Here is a 17,702-nt window from a genome sequence, read left to right as displayed (position 1 = left end):
AAATTAACATTTCAAATACTGAGAAATGTTGGCACTCTGATAATTTCATTTTAATTTAATGTATGGTTTCTTGAATTCCAATGACATCAGCTTTTTCTGTCATCTCCTTGACTAACCCCAGTGATGAACACAAATGTGTCAGGTAGATTTGTGTTCTTTTGGATATCAACAAACCATTCTCAACTTTTTTTTTCAACTGGTGAACAGGTTTTAAGTCTTTTGAACAATGCCTTTCTTTTTTCTTTCTGGCTCTAGCTAAATCAGTTGGCTTCCTTCTACTATTATTCCAACTACCTATCATCACCCTACTGTACTTTAGAATAGTTTTTTACCTGTATGACAATAACCATTACTATCTTCTTTCTTTGTAGTATGCTAGTTTTCCATGTAATCCAACCTAACTGCAGCCAGAGAAGACTTTTTTTTTTTTTTTTTTTTTTTTTTGAGACGGAGTCTCGCTCTGTCGCCCAGGCTGAGAGAAGACTTTTAAAAACACAAATGTGTTTATGTAATCCCCCTTTTTCTAACCATTCAGTTGCTCTTAGGATACAAACCACACTTTTTAATATGGTCTACAATACCTCACCTGTCTCACCATTCTCTAACTATTTACCTTGCCTACTTTCTACCCTAACATTTCACTCATGTTACCCTTACTCACCATGGACAGCTCCTCCATCACTTCTTCAAGGAAGGTAGTACTGTCTGTCAGTTCTTTATCTTCACTAGATTATAAGTTTTATACAGGAGCAAGAAATGTATCTGGCTTTGCTCACCTTTATTTGTAGGTCTTAGCACTTTGCTTGATATTTAGAAAGTGCTCCATAAATATTTGATTACTCTAAATAGAAAAATAATGTAAAGCATAAATATTAACTGAATAACTGAAAAACACTTTCTGAGGCTGTTCAGCTAATGGTTGAATTTACCAAATTAAGTTTGAAATCAAGTCTATATTCTTGTGATATTTATTTTCACCAAAGAGATCAACACACCCTCCATAACAACGTATTTCTCTTCAGTGACTCTTAGCTTTGTAACATTAGGGTAGTAATTTCTAGTAACAATCTTGGCCAGTAGGTTAATATAGTTGTTTATTTGTAAGAAATTTTAAAAATACATGAAATGAGATTATATCACATTTAAAAGAAATAGTCATCTTGATTTAAACCAGGTGATCTGCTAATAACAACCAGATTTTTTCTGTGGTTAAGATTTTTCTTCTTTCATAAACAAATCTAGCCATTAAAAAATGCATGTTTTCTGTCTTCACAGCTCACTGATTCAAATTACTTCAAACTCATTTGCCACAGCAATGTTCATTCATCTGTGCTTTTATAGTTAGCTACTGTTTTCTGTTAAATTAAACTTCAATCTACTGTCTTACCAAACTTGTTCCTCTAGGTTTGGCTGTCTCGTACAGTTTATAGAATACCTAAAGTTAATAACCAAAATTCCTGTGTACAGCATAACCATGTTACATCTCACCAGAAAAAATTTCTAGGAGTCATTTTTCTACTAAGTGTTTTAAAAGTACAAAATGTCTTCTTTTTTTTTCATTTTTATTTTTTGAGGGTGAAGATAGTTTTTTCTTTCAAATATGTTTTAAGCTATGTTAGTATGTACTATGTTGCTTGATTAAACCTTTCTTTGGAGTTCTGACCTTGGGGTGAAGTTAAAAAATGCATTTATGAAAATAAACTTTGAAAGTAACAGAATTCATGTTCTTTTTCTAAGTGAAAGATTATAATTAAGTGTAAATGTGCCTCATAATGTTTTAACCAAAATGAATCTTTGTGAAACATATTTGATTAGATTTTAAATCCATACTTTGTAAGATTTTTAAACAGCCTGTTAAAATGACAAAGATCACTTATTCCAATGACATGTAAGTAGACTACCGAAATACTTTCTGCCTGGCCAGCGAACACATACTACTTAAAAACTGAAAGATTTACAGAATGGTTAGTGAAGACACCAGCAGTGAGTTAATAATCAAAGAGCTGGTGAACATATAAAAACAGGTGAGTAAATGTAGCTCAACTTCCCACAGTAAACGTAGACCAGACAAATATTTCATATTCAATAAATTTAGCAAATAAATTACATTCTCCCTTCTAAATATGTAAAAAGAAACCTTTGAAGTGATCATAAACTTGAAGGTATGGGTTCTGTATAAGAGGGGATCCCAATAAACCAGTTGTAATTAAGAACAAAATAGCTCAGGAGAATTTTACAACCCCCTTATCAAACTATACTGGTACACAATTTCATTGTAACAACATACAAAATGTATATAGATTTAATTCAGGATTCAAATAGGATTTTTACACAACCTAGCTAAAGCTCTTTCTTATTTGTGCCTTTGTAATAAATAATTTATATACTTTTTTTTTTTCTCACTCTGCCACCCAGGCTGGAGTGCAGTGGCACTATCTCGGCTCACTGCAAACTCTGCCTCCCGGGTTCAAGCAATTCTCCTGCCTCAGCCTCCAGAGTAGCTGGGATTACAGGCATGCACCACCATGCCTGGCTAATTTTTGTATTTTTAGTAGAGACGGGGTTTCACCATATTGGCCAGGCTGGTCTCAAACTCCTGACCTCGTGATCCACCCGTCTCGGCCTCTCAAAGTGCTGGGATTACAGGCGTGAGCCACCACTCCTGGCCTAGTCTTGTTTGCAAGTTACTTTTTCATTATTTATGTATTCATCATCTATGTATATATTTTCACATTAGTACCTTTTGTGGTACTTATTTAAAGGAGGCTTGGCTAAGTATTTATTAATATTAAGAAAAGACTCAGGGTTTTATTTGGCTAATTATGAATGACCATTTATTGAGGATACTATCATAACTTTTCATTAGGTAGGAGGTCAGATTCAATGACTTTGAATCTTATGAGGCATATTTACACGTAATTATAATCTTTCACTTTTTCTACGTTATTGCTAGTCCTTTGCCATCTCAAGGCTGAGTTTCTAAAGTCTCTTTTATTGGTTCCTGAGGTCAAATGTAAGATTAGGATTAATGGTAGAAATTAACTAGGTTCAAGATTTTTAAATACTTTTAGCAGGTGGTATTATACAAAGATGGTAAAACTGAAAGTCATCAAGAAAAAATGTATCATTTGAAAACAATTTTCTAAATTGCAGCCAGGAAGTCCCCGGAATTTACTGAAAGTTACACTATTTAGAGAAAAAAAAGATGAAAAATTAGATTTGATGTAAAATGTTCAAGAATAGTTTCTATTGATTTATTACGTGAATTCCAATGATCTTTACAGCAGCATATAATGGATCCGTATTAAATTATATATGGATTAAAATTAAACTGTATCTTTCAGGCTAATTCAGGAAGAAAAAGAATCTACAGAGTTGCGTGCTGAAGAAATTGAGAATAGAGTGGCTAGTGTGAGCCTTGAAGGCCTGAATTTGGCGAGGGTCCACCCAGGTACCTCCATTACTGCCTCTGTTACAGCTTCATCGCTGGCCAGTTCATCTCCCCCCAGTGGACACTCAACGCCAAAGCTCACCCCTCGAAGCCCTGCCAGGGAAATGGATCGGATGGGAGTCATGACACTGGTATGGTGATGTGTCCAGAGAATCTTTGCCTCCTGTTAAGATTAATGATGCTTTAGCTAAAACTTAACTGGGTGTTCGTTCTAGTCTAAGTACTTTCTGTGTATTTTATTATTTATTTCTTTTCTCATTCACAACATCCCTATGTGATCGGTACATTTATGAATCCCATTTTGAGATGAAGAAATGGTAACCCACACAGGTGCTGTAACTTTCTAAGGGTCAAACAGTAAGTCAATGGTAGAGCAGAGATCTAAATAGCACATTATAAATTTCAATGAATTGCTAGGCATAGTGGCTCGCAGCTATAATCCTAGCGCTTTTGGAGGCTGAGGCAGGAGGATTACCTAGAGGCAAGGATTTCAAGACTAGCCTAAGAAACATAGCAAGACCCCATCTCAAAAAAAAAAAAAAAAAAAAAAAAAAGGAAGAAAAAAAAAGAAAGAAAGAGAGAAAAGAAAAGAAAATGAAAAGAAAAAAAATTAGCTGGGTGTGGTGGTGGTCTGTACCTGTAGTCCCTGCTATTTAGGAAACTGAGGCAGCAGGATCCCTTGAGCCTAGGAATTTGAGACTGCAGTGAGCAATCATGGCAACACTGCACTCCAGCCTGGGCAACAGAGGGAGATTCCTTCTTGAAAAAAATAAAATAAAAAATATATTTTTTAAAATTGAATGACTTAGACCATTAAGTACATTTTTGCTGATGGCATACTGAGGAAATCACTTTGGACTCTGTGTGTGTGTGTTTTTAACATAATAAGTAACAAAACTTGGTATTATAATTGCTTCAATACATCAAGATAGAGTTTTATAACTTTTCAATATATAATATAAATTTCTTGCATTATTTGTATTGTTAAGAGCCATAAAAAGCAACAGCTACTAATTCCTAATTTTCTTTTAGACTTTATATTCACAATTTTACATATATATATTAATTCCTTATTTCATTTATCTTTATATTTGGGATTAGAAGATGGAAGCCTAAATTAGGAAGTCCTCTGAATGCAACTGAGAAAAAAAATCAAATTTCCCCATTCTGATATATATATTATAAAAATATATTTATTAATATATAATATATATTTCATTATAAAATATATTTCTTTAAATATATTTATATATATATAAAACCTCTGGAAAATATGATTGCGATGACTACTGAATACCATGATGTTAGTCATTTAATTCTCATGGCAAAACTGGAAGTAGTAGGGCATTATCTCAACAGAGAGTGGATGTTTTGAGAGTATAAATGAAGTGTCCATATTCAACACAGCTAATAAGTGGAGCTGGATTTTTCCTCAAATTTGCCTAATTTAAAAGCATGTACTATCCTGTCTTTTTGTTTCTGTCATTACCTAGAAATATAGTATGTTGAAATGACACCAATGATGATTAAAACATTCTGAACTGTTTATGGAGGTAAAATTATGATTTTGCAACGAATATGTATTGGCATACTTACAACTGTGAGACTTCCAAGCCATAAAACTTATGTAAAAGAAAAATTGTGATTTTTTGGAAAAGGAAACAGTTACCTCTTTAAGCGGCTGAGTCCACTATTTTCTGCTCATTTCCAAAACATCCTACTAAAAATATTTTTTTAATAGAATAGACAATGGCCAACTAGAACAATGCCCAGCTAATCAGAACTGATTCCACTTGGATGCAGCAGAAACTTTCAGCCAATGTACTGAGATATACTAACCAAACATACTGAACTACGTTGTGATCTGCTTATTTTAGAAATTTAGGAAGCATTCATCTGATTTTATTAGTTAAAAGTGTTATTGTCTCTTGCTTAGTTTCTGCATATATAAGATATGCTACATAGTATTAATGAGCAACTTAGTACCAAAGCTACAGTAAGAATCCTGGACCACAGAATAAAATTTAGTCAGCATTCAAGGCAGGAATACTTTGATTATTTTTGTACTGCTTTTATTTCTGACACTTTTACAATACAGTTTTATCCTTTTAAGTATTTTTATAGACATTAGCATCATAACTCTTCATACTGCTATTATTTTCACGGAAATAAAATAATATTTTTATAATCCTTTAGATGTGATTATGATTGTGTGTGTGTGTGTGTGTGAGAGAGAATGATGCCAGTTCTTTCATGAATTTTCTTGAACAGTTAGTCATAAATAAATCAGTGGAATATGAATATTATTATACTATAATTAGACTACTGAAAAAATATTTAGGGCATTTTTGGAAGAGTAAAGAAATATTTAAAGTGTTTGATATCTAAGTCAGAGAAGCAAGAAATGAAATCCAGGAAGTCCTTAACACCTAATATAATTCTGTCACCAATTGTATTATTTTTATAGTAAAACATGGGTAATTTTTTTAACCTGAAGAAAATATTGTAGGAAAAAATTTGTTGGATATAATTCATGGTTAATATTCAGAAGAAGATTAGAATTTTTAGGGACAGAAAATTAGAGATTGAAAAGATATTGCATTATTGTATTATTTAACAATTTACAAACATTGCGGTAATTTTTCCTGATAATAAAGCATACTCACATTTACTTTTACCTCACAACAAATCCATAAGCAAAAAATAACATGCTAGTGATATCTAGTTAGACTATTGAATGGGGTAAAATCAACACATTTCCCAAGAACAAAAATGCAAAACATAACGGAAAAGTTTCACAGAAATTGTTTTGCTTACATTAGAAAAATGAACGAAGACATTAAGTGAATAAGGTTCACTTGAATCATAAAAAACAACTATTTTAAAAAGTTCTAAAAAAGAGTATTGACAAGAAAGCAGCAGTCCTGGAGCTTTTGGCATTTGTGGGACAGAGAACGATTTTAGGATGCCAGAAATTTTGAGATCCCTCAGGAACAGCACATCTGCTCAAAGGAGGCCCGAAGCTCTGCATAGATTGGGGCAAAAACAAGAGTTTATAAACTCCTTGTATATGCATTGGATCTTCATTCCCAATAATATCTTCTTGGAAATATGCAGTCTCATTTGCTTCTAGCTAGTTCACTCTTCTAGCTAGACTCAATCACTCTAACTCATTCCACAGTTTCTCTTTCCCAGGGTCCATGCCTCATATCCAATGCCTGTACACACCACACGGCCCCATTATGGAAACAAGCCTCTGACTTATGTTACCTGAGAAGTTCCCTCTCTAAATTTAACTACCAGGAGGAGTGCTTCTATAATAATTAAAAGGCATTTATTTAGAAAATAACAGAATGAAGAAATAAATGATAGTAAAGTTGTAGAAACTATTTAAAATTGTAACATGGTCAAATGAATGTTAATTCTTAATTAATTCTGTTTTATGTTGTTTTTATTACTGCTAATCACAGCCAAGTGATCTAAGGAAACATCGGAGAAAGGTACTGTAAATAACTTTTATATCATTGCAGATTGAATATTGTTTTATTCTATGAAAGCTTTAAAATAATATTCTCTCTAGTCGAATGTTAATAAAACATTAAAAAGTTGAGAGTATTTAAAGTGTATTGAATTATTTAAATTTGATTATAATAGAAAATACTTCAAAGATAAAATTGTTTATGTTTTCTGGAGCAATAATTAGATTATAAGAACCATTATCCTGTTTTCCATTGACTACTTAAACCAAGGATGGTGTAATTTGATATTTTAATATAAATATTTATATTTATTAACATACAGTAAAATGTTTTTATATTTAGTATACATAATAAATAACGCTCATTGTTTTAAAATATTTTATTATTATTATTTTGATAGGGTGAGGACAACAGATCAGGAGACAGCTGTCAAAAAAAGATAGTTTGTTACTCACAATTCCCAAAAGGAGAGAGTACTCTGTGCCTCAGGACAGCACCAGGGCCAGTCAGGAGTCAGAAGGAGCAGGGCAGAAGGCTTTCTGAGGTCTATTAGGGAAAGGCAAGACAAGGCAGGGTAAACAGGTTTAGGACGGATAGCTTGATTAATTTTGTCTGGCCCCAGGGTGTAGGGACTCTCTCTAGTTGTCTCAGCCTGGCCCGCAGGTGATTAGGGCAGAGGAATATTGCCTCTTGGAGAGTAAGAGCCAGACAGAGAAGATGATTTAGAGTATGGGCTTTGAGTTGTTTGGTTTGCATATGAAAGGTATACTTATAGGTGAGTGGTGTGCTATTTCCAGGAATTAACTATACTTAGAGATAGAGGAGCATCCTCTCCAGATGCCAGAGCATCAAGAATGTTCAAAATAAAACAATATGATTGAAACACTGCTTTTCTGTTTGGAATGAAATCAAGAGAATATATACGGCATATGGGAAACAAAATGAACTGAAGTTCTGATTCACAAAATGACGTCTTATTAGATAATTGAGTATAGCTTGCACTCATGGGACATCAGATAAGAAAGATTTCAAAGATTGAAACTACTATTAAGTGCAAAAAATCTATTCTTCAGCATCTTCAAGATTTGGTAGTCAGCCTACACCCAAACACTGAAACACTCCTGGAACCAGACAACTTTTATTTACTTTAAAAAAAAATAATAAGGGAATCTATATTATACTTACATGGCTTGAATAGATGAAATTACCATTTTCTTTTCTTGGGCTATTATCTATCTTCCTATAACCTCTTCTCCTTAACACTACCAGTTCATTCTTATTTACCAAATTTACCAAGTATAATGTCCTTATTTTGTTTGACCTCCATCACCTTAAAAGGACAATAAAAGTTTAATGGGTGTAAGAAATAGAAAGGTAGGATGGAAGGTTCTATACGAAAATGTAGTCTCAAATAGTTCAGGAAGCAACAACGTAATTTGTGAGAAAAGTCATGGAAAGAAGGACCACAAACTAAAAAACCTTGTGTATCAGGGGAAGGAGGTAAATATATGATGGTATTTACACTTCAAAAGAACACATTAAGCAAAGTATTATATCACTTCCATTTTATTGATGAGGAAATTTAATATTAGAGCAGGTAAGTAATCAGCCTATTTACTCAACATTTAAAAGAAATCAGGATTCAAATCCCTCTCTGATTCCAAAGCTCTAAGTGATATTCAGAGAAAAGTTTTGTATATGATGTTTTTAAAAGCTGTTATTGGGAATAAGTATAGTTTAGCTGGCAGGGAGGACAAAGAAGGTATTTAGTAAGGTGTTTCAGAAGCAAAATTCTGACAGCAAAAATGGCCATGCTTAGCAGAAACAATCAGAGAAGTGTCTTGGTAGGATCACAGAACTGTGAAAACACTAACATGTATTAGGAATAGTTGAGAAACACGCTTAAGAGTTTAGCTGGGATGTGGGTTTGAAAAGGTTTTCCATAGCATCAGAATCAATCCGAAAGCAGTTATTGAAAAAAATTCTCCTGATGGCAATATGCTAGTTGAATAGGGCAAAGGAATTATATAAAGATGCCTACCTACCTAAGCTGTTAAAAGGAACCTAAGATTGGGTGACAAAAGTCCTGACAATTTCATGAAGTTCCTCGAAGGTACAAGGTCTTTATTATAGATAAACACATTTATGCATAATAGCTTTACATAAAAACAAACAAAATATTTCCCCAGAACTTTAAAAAGTTTTGTTGAGCCATCCTAAGAACTTTTTTCATCAGAACTCTCAAAGCCATATGTCTTTAGCTGTGTTTTCTACAATCCTGGTCTCTCCATATTGTGATACACAACGATGCCATGAAAAATATGCAGCATTATTGTAAAAACTACTTCTCTACAATTAACTTGACATTGGAAAAAAATTTTAATTACAGCTCTATATCTTGATCTCTGACAAAATGGATAATATCCTGAGTCATTCTGGATTCTGTACTAAATTTTTCTTTAAGGAAATCCCTCCCATCTCATCTTCTTTTGGTTTTTGGTATGTCTTTGCCAGTTTTCCCATCATGGTAATAAAATGAAACAATCCGAAAACATTATCATCTTACCTTTTATTATTCTCACTTTAAAAAGAGTTTTTTTCTTACAAACCACAACTCGTATTTTAAACACCCTGTAATAAATTTCATTAGGCTGACTGATTTAAAACACTTTATCTGATAAAGTGATATTTTATCAACTTCTCATTTCAAAAATCCCTACTTAAAAGATGTCTTTATTATGTTAGCCTGAGTATGTATAATGCTATATTTTAGTGAATTGTTCAAATGTGTGTTTAATACCTTTTTGCAAAGAGTTTATATTCTAAAGTTATAAAATATCATAGATCAATGTCAATAAACACTATAGATCAATAGTCAGCAACTAGTTGATATATGGCAGGGGTGTCTAATATTTTGGCTTCCCTGGGCTACATTAGAAGAAGAATTGTCCTGGGCCGCACATAAAATACTCTAACACTAATGATAGCTAATGAGCTTTAAAAAAAAAAAAAAGGTCCATGCATAAATCGTTTTAAGACAGTTTACTTATTTGTGTTGGGCTGCATTCAAAGCCATCTTGGGCTATATGTGTCCAACAGGCTGTGGGTTGGAAAAGCTTCATCTATGGTGTTTATTGATCAAACATTTTTGTGTAGTGGATCTGTGATTTTTTTAATTTTAATGTGTCCACTTTAAATATCTGTGAAAATCAAACTCTTTAATGGGAATTTATATATGTAAGACTTAAATATCCCAAGTTTTGTTGTTTTATTTTGTATTAAAATTACTCCATAGCCTTGCTCTCAAGATTCTCCATTTGTATCAATTTCAACTGAAATTTAGAAAGGGTCTATTTGAATGTATTGTTTTTGCTTCTAGATTGCAGTTGTGGAAGAAGATGGTCGAGAGGACAAAGCAACAATTAAATGTGAAACTTCTCCTCCTCCTACCCCTAGAGCCATCAGAATGACTCACACTCTCCCTTCTTCCTACCACAATGATGCTCGAAGGTAAGACTCTGCAGGCACACTGCACATTGAATGCCCTCCTTCCAAAAATATTCCTCTTCCTTCATTGTTGTCGAATAGACTGCTTAACAATTTACATTATTTGAGCCAGAATTCTCCAGCTTCCTTTTCCCAGTATCACTTGTGAAATAATCAAATTTCAATTTCGATTTCAAATTTGTATTTTTAAAATTAACTGTATCTTTGTTGTCTTCTTATTTGTCAATATAGATAAGAATAGTTCTTCTATTTTTAGTGGATCTTTTCTATTAAAATGAAATCAGGCTAGAGGAATGACTTACTAGAAATATTAACAAAAAACTAAGGAGACTCTAGGACAAGATCATAAATTTGGATTGCAGTATAAGCGTAATTAAAGTCTGAAAAGTTTTTGATTGTGCCTTTTAGCAGACAAGTATGTGTACCCTGTAGGTGCTGCTGCTGCCAGCAATAATAACTCCTCAGTCAGAAAGTTATTAGAAAAGAAAAAATGTCCTTGGCTAAAATATTAATGAAAAAGAATAGACGGAGAAATATGTCATTTGTCATCACAACTCTTTATACTGTCTTATCCATATGCATAAAGCACTGCAAACAGAGCTCTATAATCACCGATGATACGAATATACCTAAGCATATAGTTTATATCTGAAATGTATCTTCTCCTGTTGTCTCCTCAATTGCAGCATCTGTAGACACATAATTGATATAACCAAATATAATGACTTAAAGATTAATACTTCAATAAAAAATCTGTCTTCTAGATAGTACGTTTTACAATAAATGCTTTTAAAATTAGGACTTTCTGTGTTGGCAGTCATTTATTTTTTCCGATTATTTTTTATTGTTAATGCGGAAAAATCAGTTACTTCAGCTTCAAAGTATTACTTCTTTCACTCTCCTAAAAAAGAGTATATTTCAACATATAAAAAGCTATTGCTTTGAAGGTTAGGGAATGTGAGTTCAAATTAATTTGCATGAGTAAGTAAAAGTAAGTAATTTATCATGGTGTTATAAAATTAACAACTATAGAAACTAATAGCAATGTCTATTGATCCCCTCCTATTAATACAGTGTCAAATATATTGACCAGAAATTGAACCTTAACCAACTGCTTGAAAAGCATTTCAGTTTAACATGTATTTAAAATAATATTTGAGAACTCTAATTAGGAAAACATATAAATTGATCATGAGGGTACATGGTTTGTTGCTTCCAGATTGCACCCAGATGATTTTAAATTAACTGAATTTGGCTCCAAAACTGAGAGAGGGAAAGATGGCTAGAGGAAAATCAAGTAAAACTGTAGATTTGAAGAGCAGCTTCAACTTCACAATTAGTTATATTTCAGTTCCTTGCTGTAGGTCATTATGTTTAAGATTAGAAAAACAGACTCTGAGAAATAAATAGATAATGGATCAAGTGCTCAATAATAGAAGGCCATTTATCATGCAGTTAATAACTCAGCCTATATTCACTGATTAGTTTGAGATTATACCAAAAAAGTAAAGAACAAAGGCATTTGGAGCAAAAATAAATTCCTCTTACGGAAATTTGGAGGTTCAGGGCCCAAAGGCTGAAAAAAAACTGTACTTTAGTATCTTAAAAGGAAACATGGGAATATAGGGGAAAAAACGACATTACAAGTTTGCTTGTTCCTCCTTTGGTGCATTTATGAAGGAAATGACTTTTATGTACCTTGTGGATGTTGCATGTATTTTCCTCTTTTGTGTTTTGCAGTAGTTTATCTGTCTCTCTTGAGACAGAAAGCCTTGGGCTTGGTAGTACCAACAGCAGCCAAGACTCTCTTCACAAAGCCCCCAAGAAGAAAGGAATCAAGTCTTCAATAGGACGTTTGTTTGGTAAAAAAGAAAAAGCTCGACTTGGGCAGCTCCGTAAGTATTCATGTGTTAAGACTTTCCACTGCCACTCATTTTAGTCACGTCACAGTACCCATCTATCTTTCATTTCGTTTCATTGCTCTTATTTTCATTTCTTCTCTTTTCTACCTGACAAAATTTATATTTTGATTAGCTTTAAGTGTTCAATTTAGCTGAATAATGCTTAATAAACTTACAGTGAAAGAGTATTGTGAACTTTTCAGTCATTTTCTCTCTTTATAACAATAGCTAGAATTTATTTAATGCTAACTCTTGTGACAGGCATAGTTACCTACAAAGTAAATGTTATTGCTATAAACCTTATTTTATTAATGAGTAAATAATGTCTTCGTAAATCGCATAACTGTCATATTCATCGTGGTGCCAATGTTTCAAAATCAGCTTAAAACCATTGAGTATACTGCCACTTAGAGCATGAATGTATATAAAAGCTTAGCTATGTAGGTTGCTTGCAGTGAGCCGAGATTGCGCCACTGCACTCCAGCCTGGGCGACAGAGCGAGACTCCGTCTCAAAAAAAAAAAAAAAAAAAAAAAAAAAGTTTTTTGTAGAAAAAATTGATAAGCCTACAAAAAATTAAAAAGAATTTTTTAAAAGTTAGAATAAAGCTTTATAATATGTTACATAACATGTAAAGAATATGATTTTTTTTTTGCTTAAAACTATCATGGCTTCCCCCTAATAAACTCTGTGGTGTATAGTTGAGGGATGGATGTGGGGAAAAGAATAGGACAATAGATATTGTGTTATAATTAGTTATCGTCAGTGACTAATAGAATAAAAATATAGATCAGTATATTTGAAATGGTACTACTTAAATATATATTTAGAAATACGCAGATATACATACATGATACATACTTACATGATTGTCTGAAGAATATGTGATATTTCTGAAATGACTATATATATCGTTCACTTTTTGGGGGTTGTCTTTCTATATATTAATTTTTAGAGTTATATGATTGGGAAAGAATTAAACTCCTGCCTACAATGGTAAGTGCTGAATGGAATAATGCAAATTTCTTGGTACATCCTTTGGTTTCTCAAATAGAGGAATAATTATTTGCAAGGAATACCCAACTCCAAGATTTAGTTTTCTGCTCTACCATCAAAAGAATTTCCAATTGCGATATTCATGTTTGCAGATTTATGACTACAGTATCCAAAAATGCCTTTCCTGGCTTCCACAATGTGAAACCCACACAAAGCATCAGAAGCTACAGGAAACTGATGTGCGGCCAGTGTGTGATTATATGTTCTCCAGCAAAGGAATTAAATCTTTTTGTATTCCTTTTTCTCAGTAGAGGAACTCTTTAGGCTATACATAATATTATTGCATGAGGAAAAAAGAGAGACACTATTTTGTATTGAAAATATACATGCCAGACATTATTTTAAAATTTGCTTTTTCTTATTTGACAACTAGTGGTTGACCAAATGATCTGTCATATCCAATATATTACAGTGTCAGTCACTATAGTGTGGGTGGTTAATTATTTTTGAGTATTAATTTTGCTAACATCATAATCATATTTATTTATATTTCAACATATATATTCATCTTAGTTGCCATAATTGACACTTTACTTTTAAAATGTATTTAATTGCCTTTATCACTTAAAATTTTCTATTTTTATTTCATATTTAACTTTGATGAAAAATTCCTAAATCATTAGAAATTTTGCCAACAATATTCTATCAAAATCAAGGTATGCAAGATATAAGTTAAAGTCTAGAAAAGTATAGAACCTTTGAGAAACTTAGCCTTTATTACTCATTTTCAGTGACTGTGTTTTAGGTCAGAGCAGATAAGAATTAACTCAATTACTGTTATATTCTCATCAACCCCACCAAAGTCAGAAACTAGCAATAGTTAATTCGCGTCACAGTTTATACTGGGAAAGTTTCTGAGCTCTGAGTAATATTGCTTTATTTCACAGAACAGCAGAGGTAGATTGTAAACAAAGCCAGAATCAGTAGCATGTCAAGGACTGCAATATGGATGAGGAAGACAGGAGCAAAATGCTTTACCTATGAAACTAGATAGAAGCTACATAAATGGTCAATCAAAGCTTCCAGGAAAAAGAACAAAGTCTTTATTGAAAATAAGACTTGAAGAAATAAAAATAAAACATAGGTATAAACAGGTTCCAGAAAACCATATTTGCACCAAAGGAAATGATACATGGGCCCCATTGATACTTTAGTTAAGGGCTATGAATTTTAGGTCTGCTTTGGTCCTAGAAGGGGTATCCAAGTTGTGATGGAAAGACCATGCAAATTTTTCAAACCCAGGGACTACAGCCTGGTACTGCTTATTCATGCGTTTGAGGAACCTAGGGAAAAATCTCCAGTGATTATGATTTTAATGTCTTGATCTGGAAAATTCTAAAACACTGGGGCATTGCCAATGTTCTTTCTTCTACCAGTAAAAATAGAACTAGAAAATAGAATAGTATGCCAAGGAAAGAATTATGGCAAAGAGATGGTGATGTCAAAGTACCAAATTTGAAATTCTGAACCATGTGCTAAGATTTGTAACTCTTAAAAGATTTAACTCAAAAGAGCAGAGACACATGACTTAACTTGAAAGTAGCTATACTACATGTCTATAAAAGAAATATGGTGTGGAAAGGGAAAGCTGTGTAAATGAAACTATGAAAATGTTTCCTTGGTTCTACCAGAAATGATGAACAGCAAAGGAGGTGTTTGTAGTAATTCACAAAGGAAAATGGAGAGGATATCTTGTTTGCTTTATGTAATAATTTGAAATGCTAGGGTAATAACATAAAGTAGAGTAATAACATAAACTTCATATAGGAAAGATCAGTCGATGTGATTGTATGGATAACTCCTACCAATGAAGAATCAAACTCAATATGTACAACAATATGTCTGTTCTTACTAATGTGTTACTAGCATAGACAATATCAATATGGAAACCCCAAGACTCAAAGGAAACAATGTATTGAAAAGCAACTGAATAAACCTAAGAGAAACCAAGCAAAATTATTTTATTTTAAAATTCTCTTATGACATCCTTTTCAAATGGTTAGTTCACTCAAATTACAAAAGTAGGATAGAAAAAGCTGTAGTACTAATAGGAGATTTCAAGTTTTTGTATTTCTTTTGAAAAATTTATTCTGTTCCTACTAGGGTTTACAGTTCTTGTTCAGATTATTATTACTTATAATGTAGGAGCAAGATTTCCAAACTGAAATATCTATCAGTATATAGGCAGAAGATAAATAGGAGTGGTATAGACTCAAATGAATCAGTGAGCATTTGTTCTTCCATGTAAAGCATTCAAATTCCATTTGTAAGTACTATTCAGGAAAAATAAAGCCTAATATGAGCCAAGTTTACCTGAAGGCCACAGTTGAATATAGGGAAACTCACCTAACAGAGGAAGCATTCCTTCTAGCTTACTTGGAGAACTGGTTTTAGAGTCATTCTCTCTATTTCTTTGTATTTTTGTTCATTGTCTTTTTTTTTTTTTTTTTTTTGACAGAATTTCACTCTGTCACCCAGGCTGGAGTGCAGTGGCACAATCTCGGCTCACTGCAAACTCCGCCTCCCAGTTCAAATGATTCTCCTGCCTCAGCCTCCCTAGTAGGTGGGATTACAGGCACCCGCCACCATGCCTGGCTAATTTTTATATTTACAGTAGAGATGGGGTTTTGCCATGTTGGCCAGGCTGGTCTAACTCCTGACCTCAGGTGATCTGCCCGCCTTGGCCTCCCAAAGTGCTGGGAGTACAAGCATGAGCCACCATGCCAGGGCATTCGTTGTCTTTCTATGTCACAAATCCCAGGATGAAAAATTAAATAAACATTTTTGGTTTGTATCCCCATGACAACAGGACCAATATGTACTTCTGCTGACTTCCTGGAACATAGATTCGGCATGTAATAGCATCCTGCTAAGACTTGACAGCACAATGACCATGATCTCTCCCGACCCCTCAATTTATGCATCCATATGCAATGCATCTCTGATATTTTCATTATTGTTCAAATATGCTCGTGTCTAATTTACACTTTTAAAAGCTATCACTTGATCTTGCCATTATCTCCAAATATCAACTTATCTTTACCCTGCATTTAATGTACAAGACTGAGTTGTTCACAACTACTTTTTTCCTTCCTCATCTGTCAATCGCTTTATGACCTACCACAGCATCAATTCCAAACACACTGCCACTGAAACTCTAGAAATAGGTGCAGTCTTAACTAACATGGAAAGGTAGTTAGGACACCAAAGGCTGTGTACTGTCAAAGCAATTCCAGAGGATGGTAACACACAATTATATTTATGATGATGTGGGTTAAGAAGCAATGTATCTGAAATGGGAGTTTTCTGCCTAAAACAGATATGAAATGATTTGTTACAAAAATTGGGAAGTGAGAATATGACAAATAATAGATAGAAGCAAGTGGCATCGACATGTAAAAGCAGTGGCAGGAATGCCATCCATCAAAATAGACAGACAATTGGAAAAATCACCAAGACCAAAGTGAGAATTACAGAATCTATATTGTTATTTTTGTTTAGTAATGTATAAATTTAGAGAAAATGAATGAAATGAAGATTTATCTGATGTGAATAGAATATTCAAATAAGTGAAACCATTCAAAAACTCATTTTTGTTTCTATCTGTTTACTTGAAGAGAAAGAGTTCAACCAGAATATAGGCATTACCAAGAGGGCATTTATGACCCAGAGTTGAGGAGACTTTTTTTTTTTTTTGGTGGAGGGAGAGAAGACATAGATAATCCAAAATAATTTATTTATTCCTACTTTCAGTGAATAGACATATATTGAATCACTCTTAAATGCAGAGTACCAATTATGGACTTTAGGAAAATGACTAAGACATGGCTGTTGGCATTGAGGAATTTTCACTTTAGCAAAGATAGTACGTAAACAAATACAAACCCTATACTTAAAACTGGAACTTCACTATGTTTTTGGCCCAGAAAAGTTTTATCTGCTACATTTTCTGTCCAGTCAGAACTAGGAACAGTGGCTATGAACCCTAAGATCAGTGATTATGCATAAATAATTGCAGTCCTGACTAGCTTGACTTTTAATTTTATCTGAAGGCATTAATCTATTTTGAAACAAAGTAAATTAACCTATGTTAAAAATAGCCATGTCAAACTAATGTCCTTTGTTTGTTTGACAACTTTACTTAGTAACAGATAATGAAAGGTGGTGAGCAAGCCATCACTCATGACATCCCTGGGGACAAGATGTCAAAATGAGGCCTGAGTGATGGAACAGTTAGGTGGGATTTATAACTGGTTAAATAATCCTTGCCCACGGATGAGTGGAATAACGTTACCTTGGATCAAAGTTT

The 17,702-nt window shown here is 33.2% G+C and overlaps 1 protein-coding gene across 15 annotated transcripts in view; it reads left to right on the top strand.

The window, feature by feature from the left end:
• PPFIA2 (PTPRF interacting protein alpha 2) overlaps nt 1-17,702 on the top strand; it is a 516,856-nt gene that overhangs the window by 422,621 nt on the left and 76,533 nt on the right. For 14 of the 15 annotated variants that reach the window (XM_055236863.2, XM_055236852.2, XM_055236853.2 and 11 more), the window contains 4 exons: nt 3,345-3,582; nt 6,922-6,951; nt 10,310-10,440; nt 12,178-12,332. In XM_055236863.2, the coding sequence (XP_055092838.1) occupies nt 3,345-3,582; nt 6,922-6,951; nt 10,310-10,440; nt 12,178-12,332 (554 nt within the window). The remainder of the gene's footprint in view (nt 1-3,344; nt 3,583-6,921; nt 6,952-10,309; nt 10,441-12,177; nt 12,333-17,702) is intronic. The other variant, XM_063615109.1, reaches the window with a different exon arrangement.

Source organism: Symphalangus syndactylus, chromosome 13 (genome assembly GCF_028878055.3).
Source record: "Symphalangus syndactylus isolate Jambi chromosome 13, NHGRI_mSymSyn1-v2.1_pri, whole genome shotgun sequence".
Classification (NCBI taxonomy): Eukaryota; Metazoa; Chordata; class Mammalia; order Primates; family Hylobatidae; genus Symphalangus; species Symphalangus syndactylus.
Note: the sequence above shows the minus strand (reverse complement) of the source record. Positions and strands in the feature narration are given on the sequence as shown.